Genomic DNA, 17,511 nt, shown 5'->3' with positions numbered 1-17,511 from the left:
AAAAACTAATAAAAGTATAGCTATGACAATTTAGACAATGGAAAAAGTAATTCAGTTTCTAGGAACGAATATAAAGCATATCTACCCACATACCTTAAAAATAAAAAAGGTACCTGGCCTCAGGTACTTTATTATAGTAATGGAAAATGGTCTAATACACTTCTCTAGCTGGAAGAGGCTAAAGGCCCAGAGAAACGTGTGTTGGGCTAGGGCCCCTGGGTCATCTCTGGTCTAGCCCAGGAGCTTTGGCAGTCTCTGCTTTAACTTTCCCTCTAGGCACAAGGCTCTATCACCATTACCCTCTAGCCCCACCCCTCACCTTCCCTCCACAACATCCTCCTCTGCTTCATGACCTGGGAAGGACCTGGAAGCAGACCTGGGCTACTCAGATTGTTTACACTCCCAAGCAAGGCTGTTATGAGGACTGGCCCTTGTGCAACTCCTGGTCATAGAAGGTTCTGTGTCAACATTTCTGCATGCTTGAGGCCTTGGGACAGGCTGTACCAGCTTTGCCAGATAGTTCCAACCAGCAGTCTGATATAATTTGTGCAAACACCTGCTTTCCCCTGGGATCTTAGGTCTATCATGCATGTGGCTGATTCCCTAATGAGAACCCTGAACATTCAGGCTGTGGCTCCCTGATCTGTGGCCGGGGGGTGGGGGTGGGGGGCAGGAGATATGTCCAAAGTGTAAGGTTCCCTGATAAGAACCCTGAACATTCAGGCTGTGGCTCCCTGAGCTGTGGCCCGGGGGTGGGGGTGGGGGTGGAGGGCAGGAGTTGTGTCCAAAGTGTAATGCCCTGGTCACGTCAATTTCAGTCAAGCTCAGTTTGGGGTCAAGGGCATGGAACTAAGGGGACAGCTTACCTGGGACCAGGGTCCAGCCCGCCACCGCCCAGGGCAGAGTTCCCGGTTGCAGGCACGGCGGCTCTCAGGCCGGTGGTCATTGCAGTGTTTGGTGTGCACGGAGCGGGTGGTGTTGTTGTGCAAAGGCTGGATGCAGCGCACAGAACGTACCTGCATGCCGGTCCGCCCACAGCTCTGGCTGCAAGGCTCCCATTCACCTGTGACCCACCTGCCAGGGCAGAGCAGCACACACGGTCAGGGAGGCCACTTGGCCACAGCCCTGGTAAACATGTAATGTAATGAGAGGTCAGCCTGCTCCCCTTTGCAGCCCAACAGTGCAGCTGTGGAAGCTCTGACATGAAGAGGAAACTAAAGCTCAGATAACCCCCTTCCTTTCCGCTTCTGAGACTCTTCTGGGGCTGGTGGCCTGAGGGGCTCTACACCTGTCTGTCTCCTCAGGTTTCTGGCCCTGACCACAGTTTCATCTTCTGATGGTGTCACGGACCCTTCCTAGCAGATCTCAAAAGCGGTGTGGACTCCCTTAGCCCTCTGTCCATGCATGTTCACTACCCAACCATCTTCCCTCACCTGAGCCCTGCAATAGGAATCTGGTGTCAGAAATGTAGTCCTAAGGAATCCCAGGGTCTGAGGATCAGAGCTCCTGCTTGGAAACACCCAGTACAGTGCCAGAAGCCAGTCCAGGCCCTCTAAGTCTCGGGCCCTATCTGAGCATTCATGTTTTCTGTCATTTCCAGGATGCACATGGTCTGAAGTGGGGTGCACCTTTCAACCTGCAGTACCATTGACTGCAGGAAGTGTGGTGGGTGCAGAGCTCAACACCCCAGGAGATGCCCAGAGCTGCCCAGAGGTGGAGGTCCAATCCCATCCCTTCCTCTATCATATGACCTTACACTGAGGGCCCTCTCCTGAAACTCACACAGGCTGGGAACACTCCTGCGGGTTGCAAGCTCGGCGGATGGCTTTGGGCTTGGCAAGGGCACTGCAGAAGGCTCGATGTACCATCTTGCTGTCCAGTCTCCGTCGGCAACCATACTTGGTGAACTGGGACCCTGAAGACAGAGAGCTTGAGGGGGCTCAATGAGGTGGTGGTTCCCCCGCAGTGTCAGCCCCATTCCCCTCTGTTCGGTTTTGTGAGAAAATCTCACTCAAAGTCATGCTGGCTTTGAGCTCTTTAGCCTAGGATCCACTCAAACTCACAATCCTGATTCAGCCTCCCAAGGGCTGAGATTATAGACAGGGGCCAACGTGCTCATCTCCTCCCTGCTCTTAAAATATGTGAAGAGGAGGGGGCCTTGGAAGTGTCTGGTAAGGTACCCACCCAGTAAGGGAGGGTGGGAACACAAGGCTCCCTCACTGACTTCTGAGGTCACAGGGCAGGCTCTGCTCTTCCATCACATGATGATTTGTTCCACCTTGCCTTAATATGCAAAGGGTGTCTGGCATGAGTCAGGCCTTGGTTAGTGTGGGCACATGGCTCATACGGCTTCTTCCAGAACCGTCTAAGAAGGCCTTTCTCAATAGGGGTAGTGTTCTTTTCTAAGACCACTGGGAAATATCTGAAACACTGTCAGTTGACAGTTGGGGCCTCTAGTAGATAGATGCCGGGGTACTGCTCAACCTCCTATGATGCACAGGCAGCTCCTCAAATAATGGAATAACGAAACCTGAATGTCCATAGTGCCTAGCGTGTACACAAGAGAATATAAGCAGAGACAGGCAGTCTGGGGATTTGAAAGGGTCTTAAGAACAGAGGATGGAGTGGTACTGACCTATGGGAAGGTGGTAGAGGGGACAGTGAGGTGACTTGTGCAGAATTCCTGAGGGAAGCACTGTGTTCCAGAAAAGTACTTGCTATGGATTAGGTACGCATCCCTAAGCATGTGTGAAAGGTTTGATCTCCATGGTGCTCTTTGGGAGGTTGTAGAACCTTTACAATGTAGGGCCTACTAGGTCACTGGGGTGTGCCCCTGTAAGGGGGACTGGGAACCCAACCCTTTCCTCACTGCTTCCTGGCCACCATGAAGGGAGCAGCTTTCTCTGCCATACCCTCCTGCCACCATCTGCTGCCTTAGCACAGGCTCAAAGCAATGAGACCCACTAGCCAGGAATCAAAGCCTCCAAGACTATAAAATGAAAATAAACTTTTCCTTTTAATACATCGATTACCTTGTAACATTAAATTCTTCTTTTTTCTCTTTTTGAGACAGGGTCTCCCTATAGCCCCAGCTGACCTAGAACTATGTAGACCAGGCTGGCCTTGAACTCAAAGAGATCTGATGTCTGCCTCTGCCTCCTGAGTGCTGGGATTAAAGGTGTGCACCACCATGCCCTGCCTACATCGATTACCTTGTACTGTGACAAAAAATATCAAACCCAAGGCTGGTATGGCCAGAGACTGGAGGGTAAGAGATAGGGTACAATGTGGCCAGAGTGTTGCCTGGACCTCGGAGGCCACAGGGAGAATTTTGACTTTTATCTTACAAAAGGAAGGAGCAGGATCTGATCCCCCTTGCTTTTTATGTTTTTAATTTTATCATCTTTGTGTTTATGTATGGTGTGTGTGTGTGTGTGCCTTTTGCGTATGTATGGGCACATCTGTGTGTGCATGTGTGCATTTGGTGGGGGCCCAAAGTTGATGTTGGGAATCATCCTTGATTTCTTTCCCCCCCTTATTCACTGAGGCAGGGTCTCTCAATCAAATCCAGAGCTCACTGATATGGCAAGTCTTAAGTGCTTTGGGAATCTCATCTCTGCCTTCTGAGGCTGGAATTACAGGAAAGGTGCTATGCTCACTTCTCATTTACATGGGTTCTGAGGATCTGAATTCTCATTCTCATGCTTGCAAGGCAAGTGCTTTAACCAGCGAGCCATCACTGATGCCCGGATTCACCCCTTTAAAAGGTCACTCTGGGACCTAGAGGGTGGATCCACAAAAGACACAATGGTGCTGGACTAGGGGCGGCTGGGAGGACTAGCAGATGGAGCCCAGACATATGCAGCGGCAATCAGCAGGACCTGTGGTGAGATCCAGGTAGGGAGTGGAGAAGGGTGGGAGGCAGAATAGGAGGCCAGGGGTGTCATCTGCTTAGGATGAGGTCCCCCACTCCTATTGACCTCCTTGAGGACAGTAGTGACCACTTTCCCTCTATCTCACCCAGCCCCACCCCCAACTCTGGATTGATAGGGCTCCCTGTCCATGTGTATGTTCCATGTCCCAGTCAACAAGGCATTCTTTGAGGTAATTCCAACCCCTCTGCATTCAACCTAAGAAGCTCTGTGGTGTCTATTTTCTGAATAGACACCAGTGGTGTCCCCAGTGCTGTCTGAGTCTCACCAGTGTTGCTGCCTGATCCATCCAAGCCACTCACATGCCAACCTCCTACCAGGCCAGCCTCCCTTCTCCCACAGTGATGTGGTCTATGCTGGGGTGACCCACATCCCACAGGTAATACTGGCTACATCTGGGCTGATATCTCAAAAACCTGCCTCTTCCCAGCTACCCATGGGCCCTTCCGAGCCCAGGCTAAGCCCTTGACCATTCAACAAAGGTCACTGCTATGCCCCTCTCCCAACCTCTGGATCCAGCTTTCTTACATTCATCACCAGTCACTGGTCTCTGGACCTCAGTCATCAGGGAACTGTTGGCCCAGGAAACTCTTCACTCCGAAGACCATCCAACCAGCCCCAGCCTCCTCCAGAATCCCCACTTCTGCTCACATGGAGGGATGCCCCCCATGCCCAGTCTAAGTACCCCAGCAGTGATAACTCCCCTCACCTCCACCACAGGGCTTGGAGCAAGGAGACCACTTCTTTAGGGCCCACTCGTGGCGCACAGAGTCGTCTTCTAGGACGTTGTTGTCATCCACGTTGAGAGAGTCCTCATGGATCATGTACTTGTATGTCAGTGAGATCCGGGTATCTCCCTCGGGGATAACCTGAGCCCATCCCCAACACAGTCATGAATATGTCTGTCCAGATGTATGTATGCCTGTACTCTGTAACCAACTTATCCCCAGGCAGATTGACAACCCAGAGGAAAAAGACAGTCCCTACCTTATGATGGCCTTAATGGTTTTCAACCTTATGAAGGCGTGAGAGTGATATGTGTTCAGTGGAAACAGTATCTCAATTTTTCAAAAGTACCTGGAATTGTAAATTTGGGTCTTTTCCCCAGCTAGCAAGATATAGTATCTCATTTGTGTGATGCTGATGGAGGCAATGAACCTTGACTGCAATTTTGGTACATCCAATGTGGCTTTTGTATATGTTCAACTTACAATGGGGTTATGGGGCTATAACCAGTCAAGGAGCATCTATATAGGGCTAGAATCCTGTGGGCTACTCATCAAAACATTAAACATTACATATATATATTTAGTGTGTATGTGCGCACGTGTGTGTGTTGGAGGTGGGTGGGGGTCCACATGTGCCAGTGTGAATGTGCGGAGGTCACAAGACAACCTATAGGAGTTGATTCTCTCTTTCTACTATATGGGGCCTGGGACTTGAACTTAGGTCCTCAGGCTTGGAAGCAAGCACCTTTACCAACTGAGCCATCTTTCCCACCCTGGTCATAATATTTCTGTCATTTTGTGTGCATTTCTGTTTAAACACAACTTACTGTTTATTTTTGATCCATTAACACTGAGCTCAGTCAACAGCACTGTAACATGTCTGAATGAAACTTCTTTAACATACAACCTCTATCCCAACCTTCCTGGGCTTAGGAATATCAGATAGCTCAGAAGCAATTTTTAGTATTATGTTTTTTGAGACAGGGTCTCATGCAGTCCAGGCTGGCCTCAAACTTGCTATGTAGCCAAGGATGACCTTGAACTCCTGATCTTCCTATCTTTACCTCCCAAGAGCTAGGATTGTAGGCATGCACCATGCTGGCTTATGCAGCACTGGGATTGAACCCAGGACTTCCTGCATGCTAGGAAAGTACTCTACCAGCTGAACTACATCTCTAGCCAATGAGGGTTCATTTTTAATAGCAGAATCAGCTATGTGATGTGGTGACTCAGGTTTTTAAAGTTACAATCGCAGCATTCAGGGAGGCTGAAGTAGGAAAAATGCCACAAGTTCCAGGCTAGCCTAGGCTGCAGAGCCCATCTCAGGGAAAAAAGAGTCACACTAAATACACTGCACAGCAAATATGTCGCAAAAAAGGTCACTTGTTCACATTATGAAAGCCGAAACCAAGGGCAGAGTGCGTTGCCTCCCCTCAGCCAGGCGTATGTGTGTCAGGCAGCCCGATGTTCATTTGGAGGTTATAAGTCAGTTTCGGTGAGTGGATAAATTCAGAAGTACAGAAATTTTATGCACTGACATGGGTAGATCACCAAAAGCTTCTCTAAAAAGTGACAAGTTGCAGACAAGGTGAGTAGAAGGACTGTGTACATGACACAGAAGTGGCCCTATCACTGTATCTTCTCCACAGATACACTCCTACAAGTGGGGCCTGAGGTCTGGGTGACCACACCCAAACCCAACACCCAATTCAAGCATGCTCACATTAGGGGTGGGGCTTGGTGCTGCAGCCTCATCTGTAGCCTGTGAAATTTTCAAAATTTATTTATGTAATCAGTGGTCATGGTTACCACTCATGATTGTGGGGTAGAGAGAATTTAGAGGAAGTACCAGTTTAACTGGATGTGTGTGTGTGTGTGTGTGTGTGTGTGTGTGTGTGTGTGTGTCTGCAGTACCTGTGAAGACCAGATGGGGGCATCAAATTCCTTGGAGCTGGAGTTGCAGTATTTGTGAGCCCCTTGATGCAGTTGCTGGTCTCTGAGCTCTGGTCCTCTGATAGAGCAATAAGCACTCAAGTGCTGAGCCATCTCTCCAGCCCCCACTTTTTGCGACAGGGTATTAAGTAGCCCTGGTTGGCTTGAAACTTGCTATGTAGACCAGACTGGCCTTGTGCTGCTCCAGCCTCCCTGCTCCTCCCAAGTGTTGGGAAGACAAGTGCCTGCTCAATGCATGAATTTTCTTTGACAAAATATTATCACTTAAGCAACTAATTTAAGTTAAATTTTCCAAAGTGATTTGAAAATATAGTCCTCTTAGGACTCCCCATAACCAGAACCAGCCTGTAGTCCTGATCTAGGAAACCTGGGGTCCACTTCTGCTTAGACACTTCTGCTTAGACACCAGCCCAGGTGTGGCAGGATTTCAATATGATATCAGAGGTGAATGTGCCTGATGACACAGCTGTGAATATAATTCAGACAGAAAATGGAAACCCGTAGAGAGGCAACATGGCCCACAATCACCTAAGTGCAGGGACCAGAGCTCCAATGTGTGAGTCCATGCCTGTTTCTGGATGACATGGAGGTGGAGACCAGGGCAGGGCAAAGAATTGCTCAAAGTGCGGACTGAAGAATGCAGGAGGCTCTGGAATCCCAGGCCCTCATCCTTTTCCAGGGCCGTGTGTACCCAGGGGCCCAGGCAGCACTAACCAGCACGGTGATGGTGCCTCGGAGGGGTCCTATGGTCTGCAGTGTCTCCCTGTCATCCTCATTCCTGTACTCCCACTCCACACCCATGGAGATGAAGGATCTAGAATTGGGATCCACGTGGTTCTCTTCATTTAAGATGAACTTGCCTGACTCCAGGTTCTTGACGGCTGAGAATGGCAAAAGGGAACCCATCAGGGCTGCTGTGGGGGGTCCAGCAGGGCATGCTGCTTCTGATGGACAGGGAGGTCATGGGGTCTTTCCCAGCTGCCCCCTACTGGGGGTCTATCCCTACAGCTGATAGACCAGATTGCTTTGGGAGCCCCACCCAACCTTTGGGTGCTCCATGAACACTGTCTGCATGATTTCTTCTGCTTAGCCCACCACCACTCGTGGATCTGTCCCCACAGGTCCTGGAGGACTGGGGCTCCCTGAGAAGCAGCTCTGCACCCCCAGCAACCTATTAGAGCACTTGGTTGCCACTTAGAGGTTGCTAGAATTTGGAGTTTGGGTGTTCCCCAAAGCCCATGTGTTAAACTCTTGGTCCTCAGGATGCCTCTGTTTAGGGTGCAGTGGAACCTCTGGGAGGTGGGGCCTCAATAGAAGGCCTTTGGATTGTTGGGGTCAGACCCCTGAAGGGGATTGTATAAGAACCCTGCTATCCTCCCTCACTGCTTTGTTCTAATCTCCTGCTTTCATCAGAACCAAGCCAATACAGGCACCAGGCCTTTGGATACCCAAAACTGTGAGCCAAAGAAACCTTTTCTCTTTGAAGGTTGCTGGCCCCAAGTATTTCATCATAGGAATGTGAAGCTAACTGATACAGAGGCCTCCAGGACATGCTGGCAGGCTCCATGGGTTTGGGCACCTGTGGATATGAGGGCACAGGGGTTGGGTGTGGGCTGAGCTGTAACTTCCTGACACAGTGGTGAGCACAAGGCTCACCCCCACCTCATCTATAGCTGGACTGGCCAAGGCCACACTAGCTCTCCACACTGCCCAAAAGTCCTGACTCAACTGGGATGAGCCACTAAGGCAGCTGTCTGGGGGCACTGAATGGTTTGGGGGGCACAGATAGGGCATGGGTCAGCAACTCATCTCCTGTGAAGTCTGCTTAAGTCTGCCTGATGGTGCTTGTGGGGCCAGTGGTCAACTGTCTTTCTAGTACTGACTCCTCCAGCAGTCAGGGTGGCCTTGACCTCTGCCCCAGTGACTCTGGGAAACAGTACAGGGACAAAACAGCTTTACTGCTTGGGACTTGACTTAACACTCACCTTCTCCTAAAGGTGTGTGGAACTGGTTTTGTGCTTAGAGTGCTAGTGACCTTCTCCTTAGAGTAACTAAGGGTGTTAAAAGAGTGGAGGGTTTGTCCTGCATCAAACAGGGGGGCTTCTGCAAGTTCTCAGCTCAGTCCAGCCTCCAGAAGACAGATTGGAGGAAAGGACACATTCATAGTAACTCCTGCAGTGGTCCCCAAGATGACTGCTGACATAGACCCCACAATCCCCCAGGAGGAAGGATGTGGATGCCTCTGGGAGAAGGGGGTACACATGTCTGTGGTTCTAGAATGGGGTCCTGAGCAGGCTAAGCAAACATCTTTTCACAGTTCCCACCATATCAAGAGATGCTGGAAATCCCAATTTTCGGTGAAATATCTTACATTTAAAAATGAAAGGACATGGGCTGGAGAGATGGCTCAGTGGTTAAGAGCACTGACTGCTCTCGCAGAGGACCCAGGTTTGATTCCCAGCACCCACATGGCGGCTACGAACTGTCCTTAACTCCAGTTCCAGGGGAATCCGACGCCCTCTTCTGACATCTGCGGCATTGCACGACACGGGTGCACTCACTGACATGCAGGCAATACACTCATACACATAAAATGAAAATAATAAATAAAACATTTAAAAAAAATTAAAGGGCACATGACTGGTGCATGTGATCCCTGGCCCTACAACTAAACAAATGAATCAATAAACGAATAAAAATAAGTGAATAGGGCTGGAGAGATGGCTCAGCGGTTAAGAACACTGGTGGTTCTTGCAGAAGACCCGGGTTCGAATCTCAACACCCACATGGCAGCTAACGACTGTCAGTAACTCCAGTCCCAGGAGACCCAACATCCTTTTCTGTCCTCCGTGGGCACTGCACGACACGAGTGCACTTATCTACATGCAGGCAATACTTGCATACACATAAAATAAAAATAATAAATAAAGTAAAAAACAATAAGTGAATAATCTAAAGATGCATAAATGTGTGAGCATTCGCTAACTGGCTTTGGTGCCTTCCAGTTGGTGTGTGTTGGGACTGCCATCAGGACCCTGTTGCTTACAGACATTGCCTCCCTTCCCTGGGGCAGAGTAGTCTTCCACCCTCTGCGGACTGTAGGGTTGTGGCCTGTCTGGGACGGGCATCCATCTGCTGCTGCCTCCAGGAGAGCCCTCTCTGATCCCAGGGTCTGCCCCCGACCACAGGAAGATGAACCTTGGAAAGTCCAGGAAGTGAGCTGATGGAGGGATCACTGGGGCTGAGACACAACCCTGGAACCTGTGGACTCCGCCCATCCCAGAAGAGCCAGGTCTTGCAGGTGGGGAGCAGCTGGGCTCTGAGACTCACACAGATGGTGGCTGCTGGTGTCTGCCTCCTGGATGAGCAGGTGTCTAGCTCCCGCAGGGATTTCAAACATCTTGATGTAATCTTTGGGGGTGGAAAAAACACCAGATGAGAATATGGGAAGAGGCACCAATGTAGATGCACTGGGAGAAGCCTGCCCTTGAAGCCAGCTCCATTGAGGACCCTCCCAAGGCCTCTGTATTGGCCACCCACTCAGAGAAGAGTCAACCAGAAAGCTACTGGGTATGATCCAGGCCACAGCCCGGGGCTGGCCAGGATGCTCTCCTTTCTGCTTGTCCTCAAATCCCACCTGAAGACTCCATTGGGAATCTAGCCCAGAGCCATGCTGGGAAGAGAGCATAAGATGCCCTGTCTAGGAGGCAGGCCACATGCCAGCCTCATGACCTATCTGGACCTTAGCCCTTACACTTGCAAACCATACCAGAACGCCACAACAAGGGTAGGGTGCAGCAAAGTATGTGCTGAGCACCTAATCTGCAAAGCTATTCCTGGCCATTGGCTCCCAGCCAAGACCTACAAGAAAAACAAAAACAGCTTCTCCCCACGTCAGAAACAGATGGACTAACACCACAGAGGTGAGGCTAGCGGCTGCGGACCTGCCCAGAGGGCTGAGGGCCATGCAGAAGCACATGCCAGGATGAAGCCATGATGTTGTGGATGTTGCTTATAAGTGTTCCCCATGTGCTAGGTCCCCAATGTCATGATATTGAAGGGACAGGACCTTTAAGAGGTGTGGCCTAATGCAAAGGAATCAGGTCCTGGGGATCCACCTTTGAAAGGGATTCCTGCTGGTCTCATAGAATTGGTTAGTTCTCCAAGTGCAAGTTGTTAGGAAAGGAAGCCATTCCACGCTGGTGTTTACTGAGTGGATGGTTTCCTTTCTATTTCTTTAACTTGCTTTTTAACAGCCAGGCGGCCCTCCCAGTACCACACTGCCTGGACCCCACAGCCACTGGAAGTGTGAATTAAACAATGTTTTCCATAGAGTGCCCGGTCTTGGGTATTTTGTCATAGTGACACAAAGTAGACGTAAGACAGAGGCTTGGCCAGAAGGCCAACCTCCCAGAGCCCATCTTCAATGCTGAGGTTTTGAGAGGCTCTAGAACCTTTAAGAGGTGAGACCTAGGGGCTGGAGAGATGGCTCAGCAGTTAAGAACACGGGCTGTTCTTGCAGAAGACCCGGATTCGAACCAGCACCCACATGGCAGCTAATAACTGCCTGTAACTCCAGTTCTAGAGGATCCAACAGCCTCTTCTGTCCTCCGTGGGCATTGCACAACATGGGTTCACTTACATACATGCAGACAATACACGCACACACATAAAATAAAAATAATAAATATTTTTTAAAAGGTGAGACCCAGTGATGGCCCTCTTTGTGTACCTGCCACTGTGATACTATCTGCCCTGACATGGCAAAGCCAGAGGGGCTCTGAGCAGAGCCGCCATCACCAGAGCATGACCATGTAACACAGACTTGCAATGCTCAGAGCCAACTTAACTCCTTTTTTCTCTTTTTTGACAAGAGTCTCATGTACTCCAGTACCCTCGAACCTAGTTATATAGCTAAGAATAGTCTTGAACTCCTGATTCTCTTCCTGAGTGCTGTGATTCTAGGCATGCAGTACCATTAAATCAATCACAGACAAGGTCTAACAGCGTGGAAAGGTTTTATCCACTTGTATTAGTTGCTTTCTCCATAGATCTCTGTTAGGTACCATAGCATGGGTAAGAGGATTAATTTGGTTAGCTCTTTACTATCTTTACTTATCCATTTGGAGTCATTCCACATTCTGGGGATTTTACATTGAGTCTCTTTGTATCTTTTTACTGCCTAAACTATTTTCATTGTAAGTTACTAAGTCTATGTAAGTTACTTTGTAAGTCTTTGCAAGTTTACTAAGTCTATATAAGTTACTTTGTAAGTCTTTATAAGTTACTAAGTCTCAGCTATTTTGCTACAAAACTAGACTAATAGATCCAAGAGTCCCAAGCTCCCCAGTCCTGTCCTATAGCCTGTGGTAACAGACTGACTGGGTCTCCTAGCCACTCACTTCACTGATCAGCTCAGGGAAGTCTTGCTGACAGCCAGCTGTGGGCAAAAGAGAGGGAGGAAGCAAGGGACAGGCTAGAAGAGATGGGGAGGGGTATCTTCTGTCAGCCCCTGACCTCAAATAAAGGCCCACCTGGGACCCAGGCCTTCATACCACTGAGGCTTGGGCTCCAGCTCCCTTACAGGGCTCCTTCTCCTGACCCTCACAGCCCCCAGCCCCTAACAGTCATGGACCCACACAGAGTCCCAGAGATGGGGGGATTTGGACCCTTGCCCTAAAAGGTGCAGCTGACATTCAGCCCTGGGGGTAGAAGGCAGGTTCCACACCTTGCTTCCTGGGCGACCTGGTGAATGTGCCCTTCACCACTTTGCAGTGCATGTTGTCTCCTCCACACACGCCACACTTGTCCTCTTGCTTGCTGGAGCCAATCACACCGTCACAGCCCACCTTCTGCAGGGGAAGAGGGAGTAGGGAACCCTTGAGACCCCATTCCTGCTCAGGTTGCTGTTCCTCCCACAGCCCACAGTCTGGGCATCAGTTCTTAGGGGCTCCCAATGCAGGGTAAGGCAAAGGACTTCGGAGTCGTGTGGACCCCACATGGTCACAATGGGCCATTTGCTCTCTTCCTGCCTCAGTCCATGCATCTGGAAAATGTGACCTCCAGAATGCTGCTGCTGCACAGGGTCACGTGATGAGCCCGTCTTATCACTGGCCAGCTAGCCTCCAATAAACACTTCCCTCCTCTTGGTGTCAGCCCCTTCACACTTCCTTTTTCCAGGAGCTGCCCATACTGAGCATCCCAGAGGCAGCCCTGCACACAGCCACCCCACTAGCTCTGTCCTCAAAGGATACAATGTCCTTTCTAGTCAGTCTTCTGCTATCTGAGCAAACTGGATGGGCTACTTTTACCTTTATCCTCTCCCTGAATCCTTAACCCTACCCTTCCAGGAGCTGAAATGCCTGTCCAGAATGGGGTGTTCTTTGCTCAGGAGCACAGATACTTTCTGTACCCCTAGCACGAGGCCATTCTCAGGACCACAGATACTTAAGGAGCCTATGCACGTCAGTGGCCCTGAGGATACATCCCTGTCTTGATGCCACCTTTACACAGATGGCCAGAGTGACCTCTCTTCAAGCTCAGCAGAGAACACGAGCTCTCCTCTGACCTCAGCGCTGCTCTCTGACTTCCAGAGTGTCTGAGTGCATCACAGCTTAACCTTCTTGCCCTGGCCAGCAGGAAGCTCAGTCAGCGACAGGTGTGAGCCACCATGCCTGGCTCCTTTGCTCTTAGATTTCTTCTTTTTTCCCTTTCTTTTCTTTTTCCTGTGACAGAATCAAACCTGCAGAGCCTTACTCCTGCTAGATAAGTGCTCCACCACTGAGCTACACCCATGGCTGCTGTCTGATTTCTAAGGTTGTCTTAGAAGGATTTTTTAATGGCAGGGTCTCATGACCACAGAAGGGGCACAGAGCAGCATCTTGTATAGCATCTGTCACACAGACGTGTGGATGGATGTTCAAGACCTTTGGTTTCCTACTCTGTGTGTACCTGTGTACGTGTTTGAGTGCGCATGCATAGTGAGGCCAGAGGTCAGCCCCAGGTGCCATTCCTCAGGGGCTGCCCATCTTGGTTTTTGAGACGGGGTCTCTCACTGGTCTGGAGCTTGCCAAGCCGGCTAGGCTGCCTGGACAGTGAGCCCCAGGGAGTTGCCTGGCTCTGTCTCTCCAGCACTGGGATGACAAACCTGTGCCACCACACCTGGCTTTTTAAAATCTCTGATCTGGGATAGAACTTGGGTCCCCATGCATACATGGCAAGCCTCAGCACCACCAGGTTTATTGATATACATTCAACATAAGTTTTCTGGCTATTTTTGGAAGTGAGCAGGGTGTAAAACCCGATGGAAAGAAACACACTCATGTTTATTTTAATGGCTCCCAAGAAACCCATTTTTACCAAAGGAAGCCAACATGATGTACTGGGACAAAAACAGCATCCATCTTTGGTGGTGCAGAAGCCTGAGCCAAAAGCACAGAGCTGCCACTTCCTGGCTGTGGTCATGGGGGGCACACCCATCAAACTCTCAGAGTTTGTGTCTATATTTGTTCCACAGAATAAATATGGTGTTCCTTCTGAACATCAGAGCTGCCTCCCTGCCCTACCAGGGTTGTGGCCAGAGTAAGAAGAGATGACCCTGGCCCAGCATTTAGACATCCCAAACCCTGGCACAGGACCTGCCTTAGTGAAGGATGGAAACAATGCTGAAGGAGAAGAGGAGGAAGAAGAGGAAGAGGAGGAGGAGGAGGAAGAGGAGGGAGAGGAGGGAGAGGAGGAAGAGGAGGAAGAGGATGAGGAGGAGGAAGAACCAGCAGGAGGAGAGGAGAGTCTCTTTGCAGGGAGATAGGCAAACTCCCCTTGGAAATCTGTCTCTAATACCAAGGGACTTAGTGTCTAGAAACACCCAGGTTTCTAGAAGCTTCTCTGACTGTAGTGATCAGGAGCAAACCTTCCCAGCAGCTATAGAGGAAGTAGGTCCTGACACATGCATAGGCACATGGTCTCGTGACTCCTGAGACAGCTGCATGGCTGGGCTTCCCTGCCGGACTTCAGCTGTCCCAGCTGACCCTTGCCCCTGCCACCTTGGGTGCCTCCAAAAACACAGGAGTAGAAACAGCCTGGAGCAGGGTCCCCACTGCCTGGTGCCTGCTTCTTCCCTTTCCCGCCGCTGCAGGTCTGCCTGTGGACTCTGCCGGTCAGTCCCTGAAGGAGGACGCCTTTTCTCAACAAGCAAAGATGAGAGCTATCTCCATGACACTCATACTTAGTCCTGTCTTCTCCAACCCTAGCAGAAGCATCTAGGTGTTTCCAGGAGAGACTGCTGGGGCAAATCTGTGCTTGTGCTTCTACTGCAAGCCAGGTTACTCATTGTTGTTGTCTGTGACTGTCCAGACAGAAGCTTAGGATATACAGATAGCCCCCAGCCTACAGTGGTTTCAACATTATGATGGTGCAAAGAGCAATGCATGTCTGATTAAATTCATACTTTCATTGCTTTTAAAGGTAGTCTCATATAGCCCAGGCTGGCCTCAGACTTGCTATGTAGTCAAAGCTATTGCCTTCAACCCCTGATCCTCCTACTTCTACCTCTCAGGTTTTGGGGTTAGAGGTAGGAATCACCACCCATGGCTCCAGCCAGCTAGACAATCAGGAGTGGACAGAACTGAAATTCTACATTGCACTGTATAGCTAAGCTGGGGGTGTTCTGAAGGCTAGGTAAGCTCAATGCATTTCAAATTTTGACATTTTGACATTTCCAATGGCTAATGGGATTATTGGGAAGCAAGTTCATTCTTTAAAAAATATTTATTATTTTATGTGTATGCGTGTATTGCCTGCATGTAGGTAAGTGCACCCATGCCGTGCAATGCCCACGGAGAGAAGAAGCGGTCGGATCCCCTGGGACTGGAGTTATGGACAATTGTTAGCTGCCATGTGGGTGCTGGGATTCGAACCCGGGTCTTCTGCAAGAACAGCTAGTGTTCTTAATGGCTGAGCCATCTCTCCAGCCCCCGCAAGTTCATTTTTTGTAAGTCAAGACACACTGAAATAATCAACACTTGGTGAAGCATTTCTGCAAACTACCAAACCAACAAGACTTGCCTTGGGCCACCTGACCCAAGGACAACTTTCCAGAGCTCTACAGAGTGCAAGGGTTGGGCACACTTCCTGAAGAATCATCAACTGTGGGTCTATACACTGGACCCATGTTGGTGAGCTCATAAAAAAATTAATGTTTCTGGAAGCTGGGTGTGGTGGGACATGCCTGTAATCCCAGTTCTCAAGAGGCTGAGACAGAAAGACTATGAATTTGAGGCTATTCTCTGCTATATAGGGAGCTCCAGGCCATTCTGGCCATGGAATCTTGTCTCAAAAGTTTTGTCAACTTGACACAACCGAGAATCACCTGGGGAAAGAACCTCATGAGGGGTGGTCCATGAGCCTGGCCTGTGGGCATGTGTGGGGGACTGTCTTGATTCCTAATTGATGTACAAGGACCCAGCCCATTGTGGGTGGCACCATTCTCTAGGCAGGGGGATTCTGAACTGCATGGGAGAGAGGGCACTAGCAAAGAGCAGGCAGGCAGCAAGGCTCCATGTATTTATTCTCCCTCTGCTCTGGACTGTGGATGTGATGCATGAAGTTCCTGCCTTAACATCCCCCAGCAGTGGACTGGAACCAGAAATTCTAAGCCAAATAGACCTCTTCCTCCCACATTGCTCTTCACAAGGGTGTTCATCATAGCAACAGAAATGACTATGGCGCTTTGTGGTCGGTGGTGCTGTTTCTCACACTTTGTGTACGGATGTCTCACTACATCTTCCCAAGATGCAAAAGCTGGAGCCCAGGAGGCTGCTACTTGGAGCCTCAGCCCATGCTGCCTTGCAGCACTTACCCTGCAGTCCCCACGCACACAGAGGCTGAAGGCATCCTTGTAGGAGCAGCGCGTCCCATCATGCACCATGCGCTTCATGGACACCACCTCCCCAGTCTCTTTGGACTCACAGTAGAGGTGGCATCTCTCCTTGGCTGGAAGGGAAGCAACAGGGTGTCAGGGAAGAGACTTCTTGAAAGAGCACCTCACCAGGAGAAACTTGGTGTTCTTAGAACTCACCTGCCCCCCATGCAGTGTGTGTTCCAGGACACACAGAGAAAGGGACAGGCCACAGTGACCTCCTTCCTATCTCTGTGGCTTCTGAGCTTTGACTCTGGTGCTACTGGTCTTAGGAAGAGCTTTTCCCGACTGAGTCAGCCAAACTGTGCATGAAACTCCCATATGGCAGCCTTGCAGCCCTGCCAAGGACTCTTGACTCTGAAGAAGCAAAGGGTTCTTTGCCAAGTTTCCATGTAAAGAGCCATAAGTACAGGTAGCTGGAGCTATGGCTCAGCAGTTAAGAGCACTGGTTGCTCTTGCAGAGGACCTGGGTTTAGTTTCCAGCAGCCATGTGGCAGTTAACAACCATCTGTAACTCCAGTTCCAGGGAATCCAATGCCCTCTTCTGGTCTGTGGGCACTGCATGACATGGGTGTATTTACTATATGCAGGCAAAACACTCATACACATTAAATAAACAAATAATTTAAAGAGCCCTATCCAGAACCTTTCTGCACCATTAGTTGAAGTGTAAATTAGTGAAGCCACTGTGGAAATCAATGTGGGTTTCTAAAGGAAACTAAAGCTAGAACTCCCATGAGATGTGCCTACCAGCCCTTGGAATAAACCCAAAGGAATCTAAGTGAACTGGAGAGCCTACACCTCTGTCTATGTTTATACTGCAGCACAAACACCAAGATACAGAATCAGAGTAGGTGCCCACCAACAGAAGAGTGGATAAAGATGTGATGCGTACATACAATGGAGTTTTATTCAGCCATAAAGAAGAAAATGAAGTCATTTCAGAAAATGGGTGAAACTGGAGACCATCATGTTAAACAAA

The 17,511-nt window shown here is 49.8% G+C and overlaps 1 protein-coding gene across 1 annotated transcript in view; it reads right to left on the bottom strand.

Moving 5' to 3' along the window:
• Adamts2 (ADAM metallopeptidase with thrombospondin type 1 motif 2) overlaps positions 1-17,511 on the bottom strand; it is a 244,116-nt gene that overhangs the window by 14,132 nt on the left and 212,473 nt on the right. Inside the window, exons 13-19 of the mRNA XM_017802958.2 lie at positions 16,470-16,603; positions 12,342-12,465; positions 9,944-10,024; positions 7,328-7,494; positions 4,642-4,801; positions 1,783-1,915; positions 867-1,074 (exon numbers count right to left, since the gene is read on the bottom strand). Of these exons, the coding sequence (XP_017658447.2) occupies positions 867-1,074; positions 1,783-1,915; positions 4,642-4,801; positions 7,328-7,494; positions 9,944-10,024; positions 12,342-12,465; positions 16,470-16,603 (1,007 nt within the window). The remainder of the gene's footprint in view (positions 1-866; positions 1,075-1,782; positions 1,916-4,641; positions 4,802-7,327; positions 7,495-9,943; positions 10,025-12,341; positions 12,466-16,469; positions 16,604-17,511) is intronic.

The sequence above is a fragment of the Nannospalax galili genome, unplaced genomic scaffold, assembly GCF_000622305.1.
Source record: "Nannospalax galili isolate Female #2095 unplaced genomic scaffold, S.galili_v1.0 scaffold1206, whole genome shotgun sequence".
Classification (NCBI taxonomy): Eukaryota; Metazoa; Chordata; class Mammalia; order Rodentia; family Spalacidae; genus Nannospalax; species Nannospalax galili.
This window is presented reverse-complemented; position numbering and strand designations above follow the sequence as displayed.